At 44.3% G+C, this 16089-nt stretch overlaps 1 protein-coding gene across 2 annotated transcripts; it reads right to left on the reverse strand.

The window, feature by feature from the left end:
* Nucleotides 1-1326: 1326 nt before the first annotated feature.
* Nucleotides 1327-14461, reverse strand: ZNF621 (zinc finger protein 621). 2 transcript variants are annotated; one of them, XM_088798250.1, is made up of 5 exons: nt 14315-14461; nt 13509-13594; nt 8878-9004; nt 8184-8288; nt 1327-6875 (listed from the first exon to the last, which is right to left on the reverse strand). In XM_088798250.1, exons 2-5 carry the CDS (start codon nt 13530-13532, stop codon nt 5818-5820), a joined length of 1314 nt encoding a protein of 437 aa, XP_088654376.1. In that variant the 5' UTR covers nt 13533-13594; nt 14315-14461; the 3' UTR covers nt 1327-5817. The 2 variants fall into 2 exon arrangements, with proteins under 2 accessions (XP_088654376.1, XP_088654375.1); XM_088798249.1 differs by having other exon boundaries at nt 14074-14433.
* Nucleotides 14462-16089: the final 1628 nt, after the last annotated feature.

Below are 16089 nucleotides of genomic sequence, written 5' to 3' on the forward strand. Positions count from 1 at the left end.
ATGTACACTCTGTTCATAGAAACGTCTGAAGGATTAAGATGGCAGAGTACAATTGTTTTTTTTAACTTTGTGTTTATCTTTAAAGATATTTCCAAAAGAAAATATAAGGTGTAATGTGAGCGGGGCTCCACTTCTCAGGGACTCTCTCAGCTCCACCCTCTGTCATCTTGTCTGGATCCCCTCTGGTTCACAAAACAGCTGCAGGAACTCTGAATACCACCTCCAGGCATGACAGTGCAAGAGTGAAACCTTTTTTTAATATAATGGACTCCATTTGGGGTTTATCTGGTGCTTCCTCAGTGTTAGATTCAGGATAGTCTTCCCTCACTAGAGTTCTCTTGAGTGACGTGCCTTTCTCGGGTCATCACATAAGGAGGACACACGTTCCATTTGCCCCTCACTGATGGCGTTAGTTTTGATCATCCAATCAAGGTGTTGGACAGTTTCTAGATAATTACTGTGCTTTCTCTTGAAACTAATCAGCTTTCCATGGATAGACAGTTGAAGACTGTACAAATACTCTGATCCTTATTAGATTTCTCCGTATTGAGCATCCATTGATGATTCTTACCTGAACTGATCTTTATAATGGTTGCAAAATGATTTTCCAACTCCAGCACTCCCAGTACGTGTACCAGTTAGCACCTGGCATTCTACTCGTGTCAATTTCCTTTTGGTGGGTTCTTGGGCTAGGAATGAAGTTTTAGGTTGAAAATAATTTTCTTCAGAATTCTGAAGACATTGCTCCACTATCTGAGAGCATCTCCATGTCATCCCATGTTACCATGGAGAAGTCTGATGTCACACTGACTCCAGTTCCTTGGTGTATGACCCATTCCCCATCCCCGGAAGCTCTTAGAATCTTTTTATCTTTGATGTTCAGATATTGTATAATGATGTGCCTGGAATTACAATATTTTTTGTCCTTTTTTTTTTTTCTGGTGGCCTAACTCCACCAGTTTTCCATCTTCCTACTCCAATTCGAACTGGTTGTTGCCCGGGACAGCTACACAACTACACAAATGTTGTCTCATCCCTTCACTATTCTGTGAATATTGGATCCTCCATTTCCCGAACTCTAAATCTCTTTTTTGGTTTACTCCCTCATTTTGCTGAACCACACATCCTCTAGTAATTTCTCTCAAGTGTTATATTAAGAGAAAAAAAGGGAAATTTCGGAATTATGAGAGACGAATAACTCACGGAAACTAATAGAGAATGACTGCACATGGTTGCACATAGCATAATTCTCCAGTTATTATGTATGGATTACCTCTGGAAAAACAATGAAAGAGGGAAATAAGGAGGGGAAGAATAAGAGAACCCTAGTGTATCAGAAATATTCCATTTCTTTTATTTTCAAAATATTTGTAGAAATAAACTTAAAATACAGTAAATCATGGCTGTGTCAATCATGTATGTACCAGGTTCATCAAAGTACTTAAAAGAGGTTCAAAATGGAAATATCCTAAATATTCAATAAAAGACTGGTTATGTAAAGACTATAAATCCATGCAACGTAATATTATGCAGCTATAAAAATATTATATATTACTTGTTGACTAGGACGTGGACATGATAATCTGCTGCCAAAAAAAGGAGTCTGTGATAGAACATGTATATATGTGTGCATGCATGTACATGTGTGTGTAATTGTGTGTGTTTGTGTGTACAGCAAAGTATTAAAAGTGGTGAAATTCAGACCTAGGTACTGATCTAGGTAAAATTTTGCTCTAAGCATGTATTTCTTTTATAAGTAGAAAATTTTTAAATTTTTCAATTTTGAATTTTAAATTTTAAATTTTTAAATTTTAATTAAATTTAAAAGCCACTATGGTCAAGAGGTTAAAAGCAGACAATCTATTCAAATGATGTAGACACCTCAATTGTTTATAAAACAATTAGGCAGCTTATTTATTAAAAAATGAGAGACTTGAAAAGTACAAGAAAATTGCCCTATTGCCAGCAGACAATGGCTGTAAACAGAACCTCCCATCTCAGGAACAAGAACAATTTGGTTTCAGATTCTGCTGCTTTCACATTTGAAACTCATTATTTACACTTTTACAATCTAATGGACATAACTCCTTGTATAATTAACCAATTTGCTAGTAGTCACTGAGGAACAAATTACAACTAAACTGCTAAGATTGCATGCAAAACAACAGCAAGAAAGAAGAAAAATCTACCCCATTGTATGTAATTACATGATACACTGAAAACTCCTGCTATACTTGAGACTGTTTTTCTTAGAAAGTTAACATCAGAGATGAAAGTGGGCATCAACAGACCACCGTGACCTTGAGCAAGGTCATCTACCATCCCTGGAGTTTCTTTCTACACAAACCTTAGACAGAAAAGCTAACTTGCAATGCATTGTGCTTAAATATGGAATGTTAAACAGTACCGGGAACGTATCTATTTTTAGCATTACTAAAATTGACGGGTGTTCTTGTAAAGATAGCAAAGTGGAGTAAATTGAAACTTTTGGGCCAATTAAAATTTCCTGTAATACCACAAATCCATTGTAACTAGTAAGTACATCTGCGGAAATGAAATTGTACCATTGATTACTGATTCATTTAGGAGAAAGATATGAGCCAGCCTTAAAATTGAGCTTCATGTAATAAAACTTTCAAAATATTTTCTTTAGCAATATATTCAATCATCTGGCTTTCAAAACGATAGGATTTTCAGGTTAAAGCAAGTTCCATGATTTCTTTCCGGATAGCCATGAAATAACATGTTAGTACTGATCTACTTACAGGGATGTTAAGAGACCATATTTTATAAAGTACTTTGAGAATCATTAATTCACAATATTTTAAAAACAAAGTATATGACTTCTATTGCTTACTTTCAGACAAGAAATGAGTGGCAAAGGTAGAGAGGGTGTTGAACAGCTGGTGGGCAGCATTTGGGCCTGGGTTCCTGGCATTTGAAAATAGGATGAAAATAGTAGGAAGAGAAGACAGGAGGTAGCAGAGGGACAGAAATCTCTTTCGTATTTTCTCAGCATATGCTACTGATGCTTGATCTCTAATTCACTAATTTTGCATTTTGTAGGTGTATACTTTTGCACAAAATATGTATATTCTTAAACAGTATAGATTTCTTAATTTATACAAATCTAATTCCGGTGTATCCATTTTTTTTATATATAACTTGGATTTTTTGGGTTTTGCTGTTTGTGATGTTCACAATACTTAATGTTTGGCAGCACACAATCTTCCGCCTCTTTCTTCAAAGTTGTCATAGCTAGTCTTTGTTCTTTGCTCATCTATATACATTTTAGAATGAGCTTGTCAGGTCTCTCTCTCTCTCTCTCTCTCTCTCTCTCTCTCTCTCTCTCACACACACACACACACACACACATACACACACCTTGACATTTTGATTGGAATTGCTTTGAATTGATAAATTCATTGGCAAAAACTAATGCTGATATTGACCTCCCGGATCCACGAAGGTCAGAGGGCGAGGGAGAGGACGTAGCATTCATTGCGGTGCCCCTACCTCCTCCAAAATACCTGTCTAACTGCTCTAGAGACTAGTGGGATAAGAGGTGCCCTGAGGCTCTGAGTGTTTCCAAAGACTTTTTAGCCAGTTCTGTTCTTAGCCCCACTGGCACTCCATACTTCCAGAGATACCCAAATCTTCAGTTCCTAAGCCTTTTTGGGGGTTCCACCACACAGGATGGCTGTTCAGCTTCCCCCAGTGTGACGTAGGATGCACCCTTCTCAGGTCTGCCGAGAGGTACAACTCTCACTTGCTTTTGAGCTTCCAAAATACCATCCTTATTGTCCTTGTGAGTTTATGCCTTTACTTTGTAATCTCTTGACTGCTTTAGTGGGATTTCAGGAGGGTGTGAATGCTGACATATTCAACCATCATCTTTACCCAAAACTCTTGGTGTATAACTTATTTCTGCTCAGTTTGTTTTGGATTTTCTTTCGGCCTGTTTGCTTGTGTTAATTTTTTTTCTTACTTTTTTTTGTTTCGCACCACCAAACAACACCCCCAGCTTTCTGAATCGCAAGCCTTCAAATTCATTTTCTAAAGAATGCATCCAAAACTGTAAACACTGCTCTGAACACCACCTTTGGCCACTGCTATGTGCTGTCCTGCTCTCACTGTTCTCAATCATCTGGAACATCCGTTTTGTGCTCTTGAACCCAAGAGCTATTTTCAAGTGTAGTAACTTTACATGAGAAAAAAAGTGCCCTCATTACTTCAGCCAACAAGCAAATAAATAGCAAAAGGTGGCCAATGTGAAACCCACAACCCTCGTAGCAGTGGAGACCTCAGAATTCTTCAGAGGCCAGGGCACACCTCTCTGCACCTTTCTTTCTTTCCCTACAGGCCAATGTTCATTTTTCTCTCTTCTGCCCTGACACCACCCACACTACTTTTAGACGTCTGTCTCCTGGAGATCCATTGTGAAACGAGCCAGTCCCACCTGAACCCTTTATCAATTGGAGGCCTGCAAACAGCCCACGGGCAGTTCCTGCTTCACGCACCTCTCTCAACGCATGGTCCACGCTGAATGTCTGAGCATCCCCACAGATATCCAAAATCAGGATTTCTGAGTTAGGTCAGAAAATTAGTCTTTTTACACAAGGTTATGTGGCACACCAAGTTATTCAAGTTTAAGAAGCACTCATTTAAAGGTTTTTCTGTTAAATGCCATAGACAAACATCTAGATAACAAACACAAAACAAAAAAATGGACGGCCCTTCTCATCAATGCTTGAGGATTTACTTTACATTAATGCTAATAATGAACTTAAATTCTTTTTCCAAGAATTCCTTCACAGTCCTTTGCATAGTTGTAAAAGAGCCTCACCAAGGTCAAAAGCAAGGGCAACCCAAAATTCCACTGCACTAACCTATCACATAAGCGTAACCATTACCCAGCTCACAGCCTCCTTTATTCCTTACAAACAATTTTACAAACTTACTCCGATGTCTCTCAAGTTGGCTTTACACTGTTGCTCCTATTTCTTTAGTAATTTGCCAAATTCATTGCTATAATTCCTACTGTCTAGAGAAAACAAAATGTAGAAGCCAGTGCTTGCAAACGGAAAACCAGAATTCCCACCAAGAAAAACTTACACGACAGAGAGAACAAAGATGAATGCATTGTTATACATTTACTTAGGAAACCAAAGTTAAAAAAAAAAAAAAAATCTAAACATCAAGAGCAAAACTAAAGAAAAACGCTGTGTTAGAGACACGATTGGTATTGATCATGGAAATGAGTATCACTGCACACTGATTATTTTCCACTGGTTGTTTCGCATGATCTTTGGCAGATACACAAAATCCTCCGCAATCCGCGCCCAAGTCAACGCAACTTCATCTGCATTAACACACCACCTCCGTCCACTAAACTGTCTGCTCAGTGTCTAGTCTGTCGTTGGAGGTTTATTCTAATTCTCTAGAGAATGCCTCCTCCGTTTCTCGCGGCTGCTTCTCGCTCATCACAGCGGCCTAGTACGGGGATGTCCTCTGTCCCAAACTTCTCTAACATACCAAAGTGTCCCGCTAGCGCTTCTAACACCAGCAGATACGACGCAGATACAGCCGCTATTGTTCAAGCCTGAAAGGGGCCAATGCAGAGGTCAAGCATTTCCGTTTTCTACCCAGAAGAAAAGAGAATAAATCATATAAGCACAGTCTTTAAATAGACATAGATTACAATGGAGTTTAGGCTTAAACAGTTTAACACATGTAATGTGAGGACAACTACAAACGAAGCTCAAATTAGGTTGGAGATTTGCTGGGTGTGAGGGCCAAGGGGTTGCAAGATAAAACTCAGGAAGGGTGAGAAGGGGTCAGAATAATTGGAGAAGGCTTCGCAGGGGGAGGAAGACCCTGGAGGACTCTCACTATTTGGACAGGTGACGAAGGTATTCCAGACGTGGGCAGCAGCATGAACAGAGGCCCAGAGGCGGGAATGAGCACAGCACGCGGAAAAGTCAGTGAGGGCACAGTCACAGCCGGAGCTGAGCACGGACTCTGGAGAGGCCGCGGAGAAAAGGCTGACGAGGCGCTCTGGGGACTCTTCAGGGACGGCCCGAGAACCTTGACGGGCTTCTTCTCCACGGGGTGCAGCTTCTGATGCTGAACGAAACTGCCATACCATTTGAAGGCCTTCCCACACACCTTACACTCGTACGGCTTCTCTCCGGTGTGAACTCGCTGGTGCTGGATGGAGGCGATCTTCTGCGTGAACGCCTTGCCACACTCCTTACACTGGTAGGGTTTCTCCCCAGTATGAATTCTCTGGTGGACAATAAAGAGAGACCGACAACCGAAGGCTTTCCAACATTCCTTGCACTTGTAGAGTTTCTCCCCCGTGTGCAGCCTCTGGTGCTGGAGATGAGCTGCGCTCCTGCGGAAGGCTTTCCCACAGTCCTTGCATTCGTAGGGTTTCTCTCCAGTGTGGATCCGCTGATGCTGAGTCAGGGCTGTGTTGGAACTCAAACCTTTGCCACACTCCTTACATTCGTAGGGCCCTTCTCCAATGTGGTTCTTCTCGTGTACTATACAGTCATAGCTGGACTTGAAGGCTTTGCCACATTCCTTACATTTGAAGGGCTTCTCCCCCGTGTGACTCATCTGATGCCGGATAAGCTTTGAGTTGTATCTGAAGATTTTCCCACATTCTTTGCATTCATAGAACTTCATCCCTCCTCGAAGTATCAGATTCGGGTTCAGACTGAAAGTCTGCCATGTCGCCTTGCTTCTATAGTCCACGTGGTGAGAAACGTTTCTGAGGAGTCCTCCTGCCGGCACCCCGGGCAACTCTGTTTCTTCAGAGGTTTCCTCCTTTACAGTTGGCTCCTCATTCTTGATCCAGGACTCACCACCTGACCAAAGAAACCATGAGTGTCCCGAGTTACTGAGCTGGATGGAAAAGAGGATCCAGTGGTCCTAATTTTCTCGCATACAATGTGATGTTTTAAATATACCCATAAAATGGCTATAAGCATCCATATAGGAGGATGAGAGAGAAAAAGAAAAATCGTGACATATAACTGGAGAAGTAATGACCCTGGAAACAGACTAGGAAGTGCCTCCCATCCATCGGGAGGACTGGGGGGAAAAGGGCAGGTGAAATGGGCAAACTGAGACATTCAAGAATTGAAAGAAGGCAGGAGGGAGGGAAAAAGAGAAAAAAGAATGGGAAAGATAAGAGAGATCAGCAGAAATGGAAAAAAATTTGTGAGAGAGGGAGAGACCCGGAAGAGGAAAATGACACCAGTGACACTGCTCAGACATCGGAGGCGGGACAGGCTGGAAACACAACTGAGAGCAAACAATGGATCCCAGTGCGCCACCTGGAAGCCAGGAAACCACTCCAAATTCTAAATTCTAAACAATGGCCTAAGGATTCCATTTTTAAATACTCCACATAATATTCTGGAATAAAAGATTATGGCTTTCAGAAAGTCAGCAGGAGCAGAAGTTGAAAAGGAAAGCTCTAGGTCAGGGTGGAATTACTGCTAAAGGAACCACTATTTACAAAATCATAGTACGTGTGAGAAGTGAGGCCTGGCACGTTTTTTCAAAAGGAAAGAAAACCAAGTAATCAAAAGCTCCCAGGACTTATAAATAGTCTTAGGGAAATTTTAGGCTGTGTATATGTGTTAGGTGTGTATGTGGGGGGAATATTCCTTGCCCTCACCTGTATAGCCCCTATAAGACAAATAGAATGTAAACATAAAGACTACGGCATATGGAACTTTAAAATACCAAAAAAAAAAAAAAAAATTTAAAGGTATTTTTTCCATTGCTGAAAGCCTACAACTAAAATGCATAGCTGTGGCACAAATATGTCAGTTTGACCCACAGAATCAAATTTTTCCTAAAATATGGCTGAAATGCTACTTTTCTGCCATGAATTTGGCATAAATGAACTATTTCCACTGGTGAGCAAGAAGTGGTTTAGGAGCCCTCGGTGACAGTCTTCTGTGGGAGGATGGTCACGTGTGTGTGCAGACAGTGTGGCCAAGCACTCCCAGGGACTGGTCTTTCTGGGCTCGGGGCTGGAACTCGGTAGAGGTCAGGGAGTGCACCAAGCACTGCCTTCTGGGAGCTTTGTTCTCCGCTGCAGAAGAAACATTTCCAGGAAACCAGGAAGGCAAAACCAGAGACAGCTATATTCTCGTACTCACCTGGACAGACGCCTCTCAAAACCGCTGCTTCCCAGGGATCTGGGCCCCAAGGTGCTTCCCCTTTCTCCAGCTGGGAGATCAGAACAGGTTTGGACAATGGAAATGCTACTCCAGCAAGAGAAAAAGACAGACAGTTGAGGGAGACATCCAGAGAGCTTCCTGAAATCTCTCTCAGCCCACCCCACAATGGGCTAGTTGGGGAGGACAGAGAAATGGAACCCCCAAGAGACCAAGTGAGCCAGCCAGCCAGGGCTTCTGACGAAGGGCTCCAAACTGCTCCAAGGGAAGGACAGCGAGACAGCCATTCTCCTCAGGAAGAAACTGCACCCTTGCTCTGACTCAGAAGGGAAATCCTCTAGGGAAGGACGCACGTGCTGACATCCTGGGAGACTCCTCCACTAGGGCAGGGCCCACAACCCTAGAACAACGGAAGCAACAACCCGAGGGACACAGGGCTCCCCTAGGGCACCAGGAAGTCCTTCCCATCAGGGCCCAGAGCCACGCTCTTCCCTGGGAGGTAAGGAAGTCCAGTTTCAAAACAAAAGGGCGCCAGGGATTTCCCCACCGGGCACCTTCAGAGGCTGGTGACTGCAGAACTCCCCCTGAGGTCATCAAACCTACGGGCTACCAGAATCCCCAGAGTATCTGAGAAGACGCCCAACTATCACAAAAGGCCACTGACAAGAGACCTTACCCAGGGAAGCCACATTTGCATAATTCTCCAGCATCACCTCCCTGTACAGGGCCCTCTGCACAGGCTCCAGGCTGGCCCACTGATTCTGGGTGAAGTACACGGCCACATCCTCAAAGGTCACTGACTCCTGAAACAACAGGTTCCTGCTCAAGTGCTGAGTGAGGAGAAGGGGGCAGCCTGAGCTCCAGATGGGCCTGCCACAAGAGATGGACCTGCCGGGGTCCCCAACTCTGAGCCTTGTGGAAGGTCTGTTTTATCAAGAACACCACCCTGTACCCCAGCCCTCAGCCAGTGTTCCCAATTCCGAATGCAGCACCCCAACACTCTCCCATCTGCTCAGCTCTGGGGCCCCAACTGTCATCCCAAACTCAGAGCCTGGCATCTGGGGCTCTCTGCCTGGTAACTGCATCAACCCCTATGTCTCCAACTCACCAGCTGTCCCTCTGGCATCTCCTACCCTCATGTACTCCATCATCTCTGATGATGGTCACCTCATTTTCTATACACTAACCACTGAAGGCAGCTGCCACTCATCCTGTCTCCACCCCTCTAAAGTATACACACACAGCCCTCTTCTCCTTCCCCACCATCTTCCACTGTGAGCAAAGGAGCCACACCTCAAAAAGCTTCCCCGCATTTTGCAAATTTCTTTTTATACCGTCTTACTTTATCAGAAAGCCAGCTCTGCTGAAGGAAACCTACAGCCTGCCTATTCAAGCCTTCAAAGAAGGTTGGCAGTGTCCTGTCTCTGGGCACAGATCCATCCCACCTGCCGAGGTGTGCCCCTCTCGGCTTCCCCGTGGGACCATCTTCATCTTTCCCAAGAGTGAAGGGAACTAATACTTGTTATTGTCGCTCTCCCCCCACCAGAATGTAAGTCCACGAGGCAAGAATTCTGTGTTGCTCATAACTGGCTCACAAGCACACAGACAGTGCCTGGTAGAGTCGATGCTTCATCTCAATTTGCTGAAAGAATTAATTTCAAAAACGGTTTGGCCACAAATAAAATGTTTTTCAATTTATGACAAGAATCAGAGAACAACAGCAAACACCACCCTAACAGTAAAATGCCAGAGCATATCCATTAAAATTGATGGCTGGTAATTTACCAAGAGCTGAGGTTCTACTTCCTGTGAAATGGAAAAGGAGCATAAATATAGGAAAGCAATAAACATAAACACCTTTGCTTTGTGGATGAAATAACTATAGCCATCCCTAGTATCCAGGGGGATTGGTTCTAGGACTCCCTGCAGATGCCAAAATCCATGGCTGCTCAAATCCCTTTTATAAAAGGGCATAGTATTCCCGTATCATCTACATACATCCTCCCATATACTTTAAATCATCGCTTGATTACTTACGATACCTAACACAATGTAAATGCTATGTAAATAGTTGTTACATTATATTGTTCAGAGAACAATGATAAGAAAAAAAAGTGCATGTTCGGTACAGACACCACCATTAGTGGTCTAACTACAGAGTACGTGTCAGCTACAATGTAACTTTTTTTCAAATATTTTCGAACCACAGTTGGTTGACTATGTGGATGTAGAACCAGCAAATACAGAGGGCTGACTGTATCTGCCTAAAAATATCCAAGCATCCAGAGAATAAATGGAAAACATTTAAAATTGACAAAATCATTCGTTAGCTAGATGTTTATAGAATAAGTAAACCAAAATCATTAACTTTCCTAAATACCATCATAAACAATTAGAAGATAAAATGAGAGAAAAGTAAGACCTCATTCATATAAAAATAGCTAAGAATAGACCTAACAAAAATGTGCAAGAGCAAGATGAAGAAAATTGAACGTTTGTTAAAATAAACCAAAGAAGAACTGAATACATTGGAACATGTAGTGTTTCTGAATGGGAAGAATCAAATTTGTAAAAAGTCAATTATCTCCAATTTTGTCTATGAATTCAATAAAATCCATTCCCCCACCAAAACAAAACAACAAGAAAAAAAACCAATAAGATTTATGCAGGAATAGGGGATTATTTAAAGTTATCTGAAAAAGTAAGTGTGAAAGACTAGCCAAGAATGTTTTTGAAGAAAACAATTTTTTTGGAAAGAAAAGATGAGGGGAAATTAAACCCTACCTTAAAAGGACAACATTTTGAGAAAATTAGAAGACAAGCCACAGACAGGGAGAAAATATTTGAAAAGACAGGTGTCATAAAGGACTGTCATCGAAAGTAAACAAAGAACTCTTAAAACTCAACAATAAGAAAGCAAACAACCCCATTAAAAAATGGGCAAAATACCTCGTCAAAGAAGACATACAGATGGCAAACAGGCATATGAGAACGATGGTCTGTATCATGTCACCAGTAATACGCAAATTAAAACAATAACACACCTGCTAGAATGGCCAAAATCTACAACACTGACACCACCAAATGCTGGTGAGGATGAGGAGCAACAGGAACTTTCATTCGTTGCAGGTGGGAGTGCAAAATAGCACAGCCACTTTGGAAGACAGTTTGGCAGTTTCTTACAAAACTAAATATACTATTACCATATGATCCAGTAATCACTCTCCTTGGTATCTTCCCAAATGAGCTGAAAATTCAAGTCCACACAAAAACCTGTTCACAGATGTTTACATCAGCTTTATTCATAACTGATGAATAATGTGGTACCATGATGTGGTCCATCTAGACAATGCAATATTATTCAGCATTGAAAAGAAGCTGGGCCGGCCTGGTGGCTCAGGCAGTTAGAGCTCCGTGCTCCTAACTCTGAAGGCTGCCAGTTCGATTCCCACATGGGCCAGTGGGCTCTCAACCACAAGGTTGCCAGTTCAATTCCTCGAGTCCTGCAAGGGATGGTGGGCTCCGTCCCCTGAAACTAAGATTGAACACAGCACCTTGAGCTGAGCTGCCGCTGAGCTCCCAGATGGTTCAGTTGGTTGGAGCGCGTCCTCTCAACCACAAGGTTGCTGGTTCGACTCCCGCAAGGGATGGTGGGCTATGCCCCCGGCAACTAGCAACAGCAACTGGACCTGGAGCTGAGCTGCGCCCTCCACAACTAAGACTGAAAGGACAACTTGAAGCTGAATGACACCCTCCACAACTAAGATTGAAAGGACAACAACTTGACTTGGAAAAAAGTCCTGGAAGTACATACTGTTCCCCAATAAAGTCCTGTTCCCCTTCCCCAATAAAACAAATCTTAAAAAAAAAAAAAAAAAGGAAGAAGCTATCAAGCCATGAAAAGTCATAGGCGACCCTTAAATGAAAAGTCAAAGAAACCAGCCTGAAAAGGTTACATACTGTATAGTTCCAACTATATGACATTCTAGAAAAGGCAAAACTATGTGTCTAGTTAAAAAGATCACTACTATAATGGTAGGTACACATCATTACGCACTTGTAACCCGCAGACTGCACAATACCAACAGTGAACCCTAATGCAAACTATGAACTGTGGGTGATTATGACATGTCAATGTAGGTTCATCAGTTGTAACTAACGGCCCCCTCTAATAGGGAATGTTGATAATGGGGAAGGCTGTGCACGTGTAGGGGCAGGAAGCACAGGGGAACTCCGTTTATCTGCTCACTTTTGCCATGAACCTACAACTTCTCTAAAAACTAGTCTACCTGAAAAAAGGACAATGCTTAATCTCTTCGCTGATCTGCAATGTGCAACTAATTAACCAACACCCTTCCATAACCAACTTCCAGCCAAGGGCTGGAAACCCTTTTTAATACATACATCCCACCACGTCACCTCCCCTGCTTAAAGTCTGCTAGTGCTTCCCGGTGAGGCCAGAAGAGAAACCAAGTCTTCACAGTAACCTACAAGTCACGTACCTACTTCCCCTGCCTCCCACGGACCCACGTTCTCTGGCCTCTCCCCATTTCTGGAGCACACCCAGCTTTTCCCCACTCCAGGGCCTTCTCCGTCCTTTTCTCTGGACCATCTCCACAGTAGTTTCCAAGACTGTTCCAACCTCATCCTCGAGGTCTCAACCTCACGTTACCCTCCATGAGGGTAACATGGAGGCAGCTTCTTCAGTTCTTCTCAAATTTGAGAAGGCACATAAGAATCACCTGCAGAGCTGGTGACAACAGAGTCCTAAACCCATGTATCCTCCTCCCCAGTCTGATTCTGAGTCCAAGGTGAGGCCCAAGAATTTGCAGGTCTAAGGGGCTTCCAGGTGATATGCACGCTGGCTGTGGACCACACTCCTGCATGAGAAAAGGGCACTTGTGTGCATTATTCAACGCTATGCACCTAGCATTTAGAAAGTACGTACGCAAAGAACCCTGCTGGTCTCTCTGGGACACAGCTCCAATTTGTGGGGCAACCTCTTCAATGAAGAATTTCTCTGATCTCAGTAAGTGACTTTCTGTGTAGAAGAAGATCTGGATTTCCACCTTCAGGGAGAATTTCTTGGCTTGGGTCCCCCTTTTTCCACTTAAACATACACACCCAAATTCATCACTCTCTATACACAAAACTCTCATTTCCTCCACCATGTATTTACAAGGCATAGCCCTAAAGATAGACTCAAAGAGGAAACCAGAGCCTGGCCAAGTGAGGCCTTCTTGGTCCTTTCCTGATTCCCTGATAGCTCACGTGATTTTCAAAACACTGAAAGGAAGCTCAGCTCACCTGAGGCCAAGTTGTTTGGAGCATGGCTGATGTCCCCTGGCTTCATGCACTGTCTTCTGGGTTTGGAAAAACAAGGACCTTAGAAGCTAAGAGAAGAAAAGCCATGAGTGCAACGGGCCCTGTCCTGCATCACCCACTTCACACGGGGCGGACTGAGAGATCCACGCCGCCTATGGCCTTCCCAGTCTCCTCATTTCCAGCACTGGCAGGAGACTCTATCAGGCCCCCTTCTGGCTGATCGCCCGCAACCTCTTGGTGAACTGCTCTGCCTGGTCCTCCAATCCATCTGCCTGCTCAGTTCGAAGGCGGTCCTAAGCCCATTCGCACGGGGCGCACTGAGGGATCCAAGACAAACCCTGTCCCTACAGTGTTGGGTCTGAACAAACTTACAAAAGAGCTTATAGAGACCATGACACTGACCCCAAAAAAGGTGCCCCTGGAGCGCAGGGACCGGGAAGGCTGGATGCGGGTGAAGAGTAAAAACTCAGTGTTGCAGGGAGTGATGCTGACCGAGACCCCCTCCAGGACCTCCACCCAGGGAGACCCCAAACAGAAACGTCAGTACCGGGCGCAGGAACCTGTTGGGCCAAATTCTTTAGGGTAGAAAGGAGGACCAGGCCTCGGTGGACAGGGGGCTGGCTGGACTAAGGCTCTAGAAGGCCGTGCAGCCACCTCGGGCGGCTTCTGCAAGGCCCAGACGCTGGAGCTCTGGGTCACGGGGGAGGGAGCCAGCACTGAGACCGAGTGCAGGGGCAGGGATGCTGACGAGCCGCCAGGGAAAGCGAGGAGGCCGGCACCGGCCGGACCTGGCACGTAGAACTCGCAGGAACCCACACTCTCCCTTCCGGAACACGAACACCGAGAAGCGGCGGCTAAAAGCCGACGCGGAAGTGAGCGCGCGCGCCCAGCACCCCTCTAGGCCGCCCGGAGGCTGCCCATCTCAGTGGTCTCCGCGGCCTGGCCCCACGTGACCCGGCCAGCCGCGGAAGGGGCGGGGTTGCGGGGCTTCTGCCTGCGTCCTCACTGGCTATTGGTTGGTGCCTCCGCCGGGACCGCTGGAATTTGCTTGTGGGACTGTGGTGTCACGGCACTGATGCAGCCTCGCTCTATTCAGACCTCGGCCTCTAGGCTCAGGTGGGGCCCCGTTAAGGGGCTGTCCCATCAGCTGTCGACCGCCTTTATCCCGTGGGTCACCTGGGCTGTGCAGGTGTGGGGAGAATGGCTCCTGTTGTGTCATCTCTTAGATGCCCAGGCCAAGACTCCAGCTTGGGTCCCAGGCTGGGCAGCTCTTAGGAAAACCATGATTTCCTCCTGCCTTTTTAAATCCCTCTCCTACCTAGGACCTAGATGTGGGACCTTTGGAGGCAGATCTATTTAACAACCAAAATAACGGTGACTAAGTTTGCTAGGCATCCTGTATATACTGGATGTGATTCTGTCCTGTACTAAATGATTTTGTCCTGTCTTTGGCAGGATGCCCTAAATGTCCTGTGTTTAGCTTTTTCCAATAACTTACAAAAATTCTGTAGTTTAGAGCTTTTTTTGTTCTTGTTGCCCGGTCACTGGCACTTAAATAACTTAAATGTAAACATTGGCTGAATCATAGCTCCACAAATAAAGATCTGGATAATCTCTTACAGTCTCTACTGCAGGTTTGGCTGATGGAAGAAAAGAGAGAAAACACTTGTTTTCCATATTCAAGAATGGAAAAAACTGTTCTTTGACCGAAATCCCAAGTCACAAACAAGTAACTGCAGTTAATTGACGTTAATTGATGCAACTTTGGGTGAATATGCATATTCTGGAAATCAGCTAATAAGTGACAGCCTCACTTTGGTGACTCCCAGTAACTATGCTTCTTAAGTTAGCAATTCAATGGCAGCCCCAAGTTTCTGAACATGAGCCAACCAGTGACAAATGCCCTAGAAAGTCGGCTAATCAATGATAGTCCCACCCACTAGATCCAATTAGCAAGAGACATACCACCATGCTTCTGAAAATCACTGGGTCAACAGTAATCTTACTCCAGTGACCCCTTCTTGCCAGAGTGGTTGCCAACATGGACACACTTTTACTTTGGCCAGTCTGATGTGTCTGCTGGACACAGTTCCAGATATACGGCTCCGACTCACCAAGCACTTCAGAGTTATAATAGGAAATTGGCCTCCCACTGCTAGAAGATAGAATGACCCTGGATATCTGGGTCTAGCAAAGGAGTTTTGTTACTCCTTTCACAGGAATCAGACATAGTTACTGAGAAACTATAGCATAAAGTGCTATCAAGAGTACATTAGGTATCTATGGCTGCATAACAAATCACCCCAAAACTTTATGGCTGAGAACAATACACATTTATTATCGCTCAAAGTTTCTGTGCATTAGGAATCCAGGAGTGGCTTGGCTGGATGCTACTGGCTTGGGATCTCTTATGAGCTTTCTGTCAGGCGTCACGTGGAGCTGCACTCATCTGAAAGCTTGCCTGAGGCTGGAGGACCTCTCCCTCCAAGGTAGCTCACTCACTGGCTGGCAAGTTGGTACTGGTTATTGGTGTGAAACCTCAGTCCCTTCACACATGGGTATC

Source organism: Rhinolophus sinicus, chromosome 5, assembly GCF_057876585.1.
Source record: "Rhinolophus sinicus isolate RSI-liver-muscle chromosome 5, RSI-T2T, whole genome shotgun sequence".
Taxonomy (NCBI): Eukaryota; Metazoa; Chordata; class Mammalia; order Chiroptera; family Rhinolophidae; genus Rhinolophus; species Rhinolophus sinicus.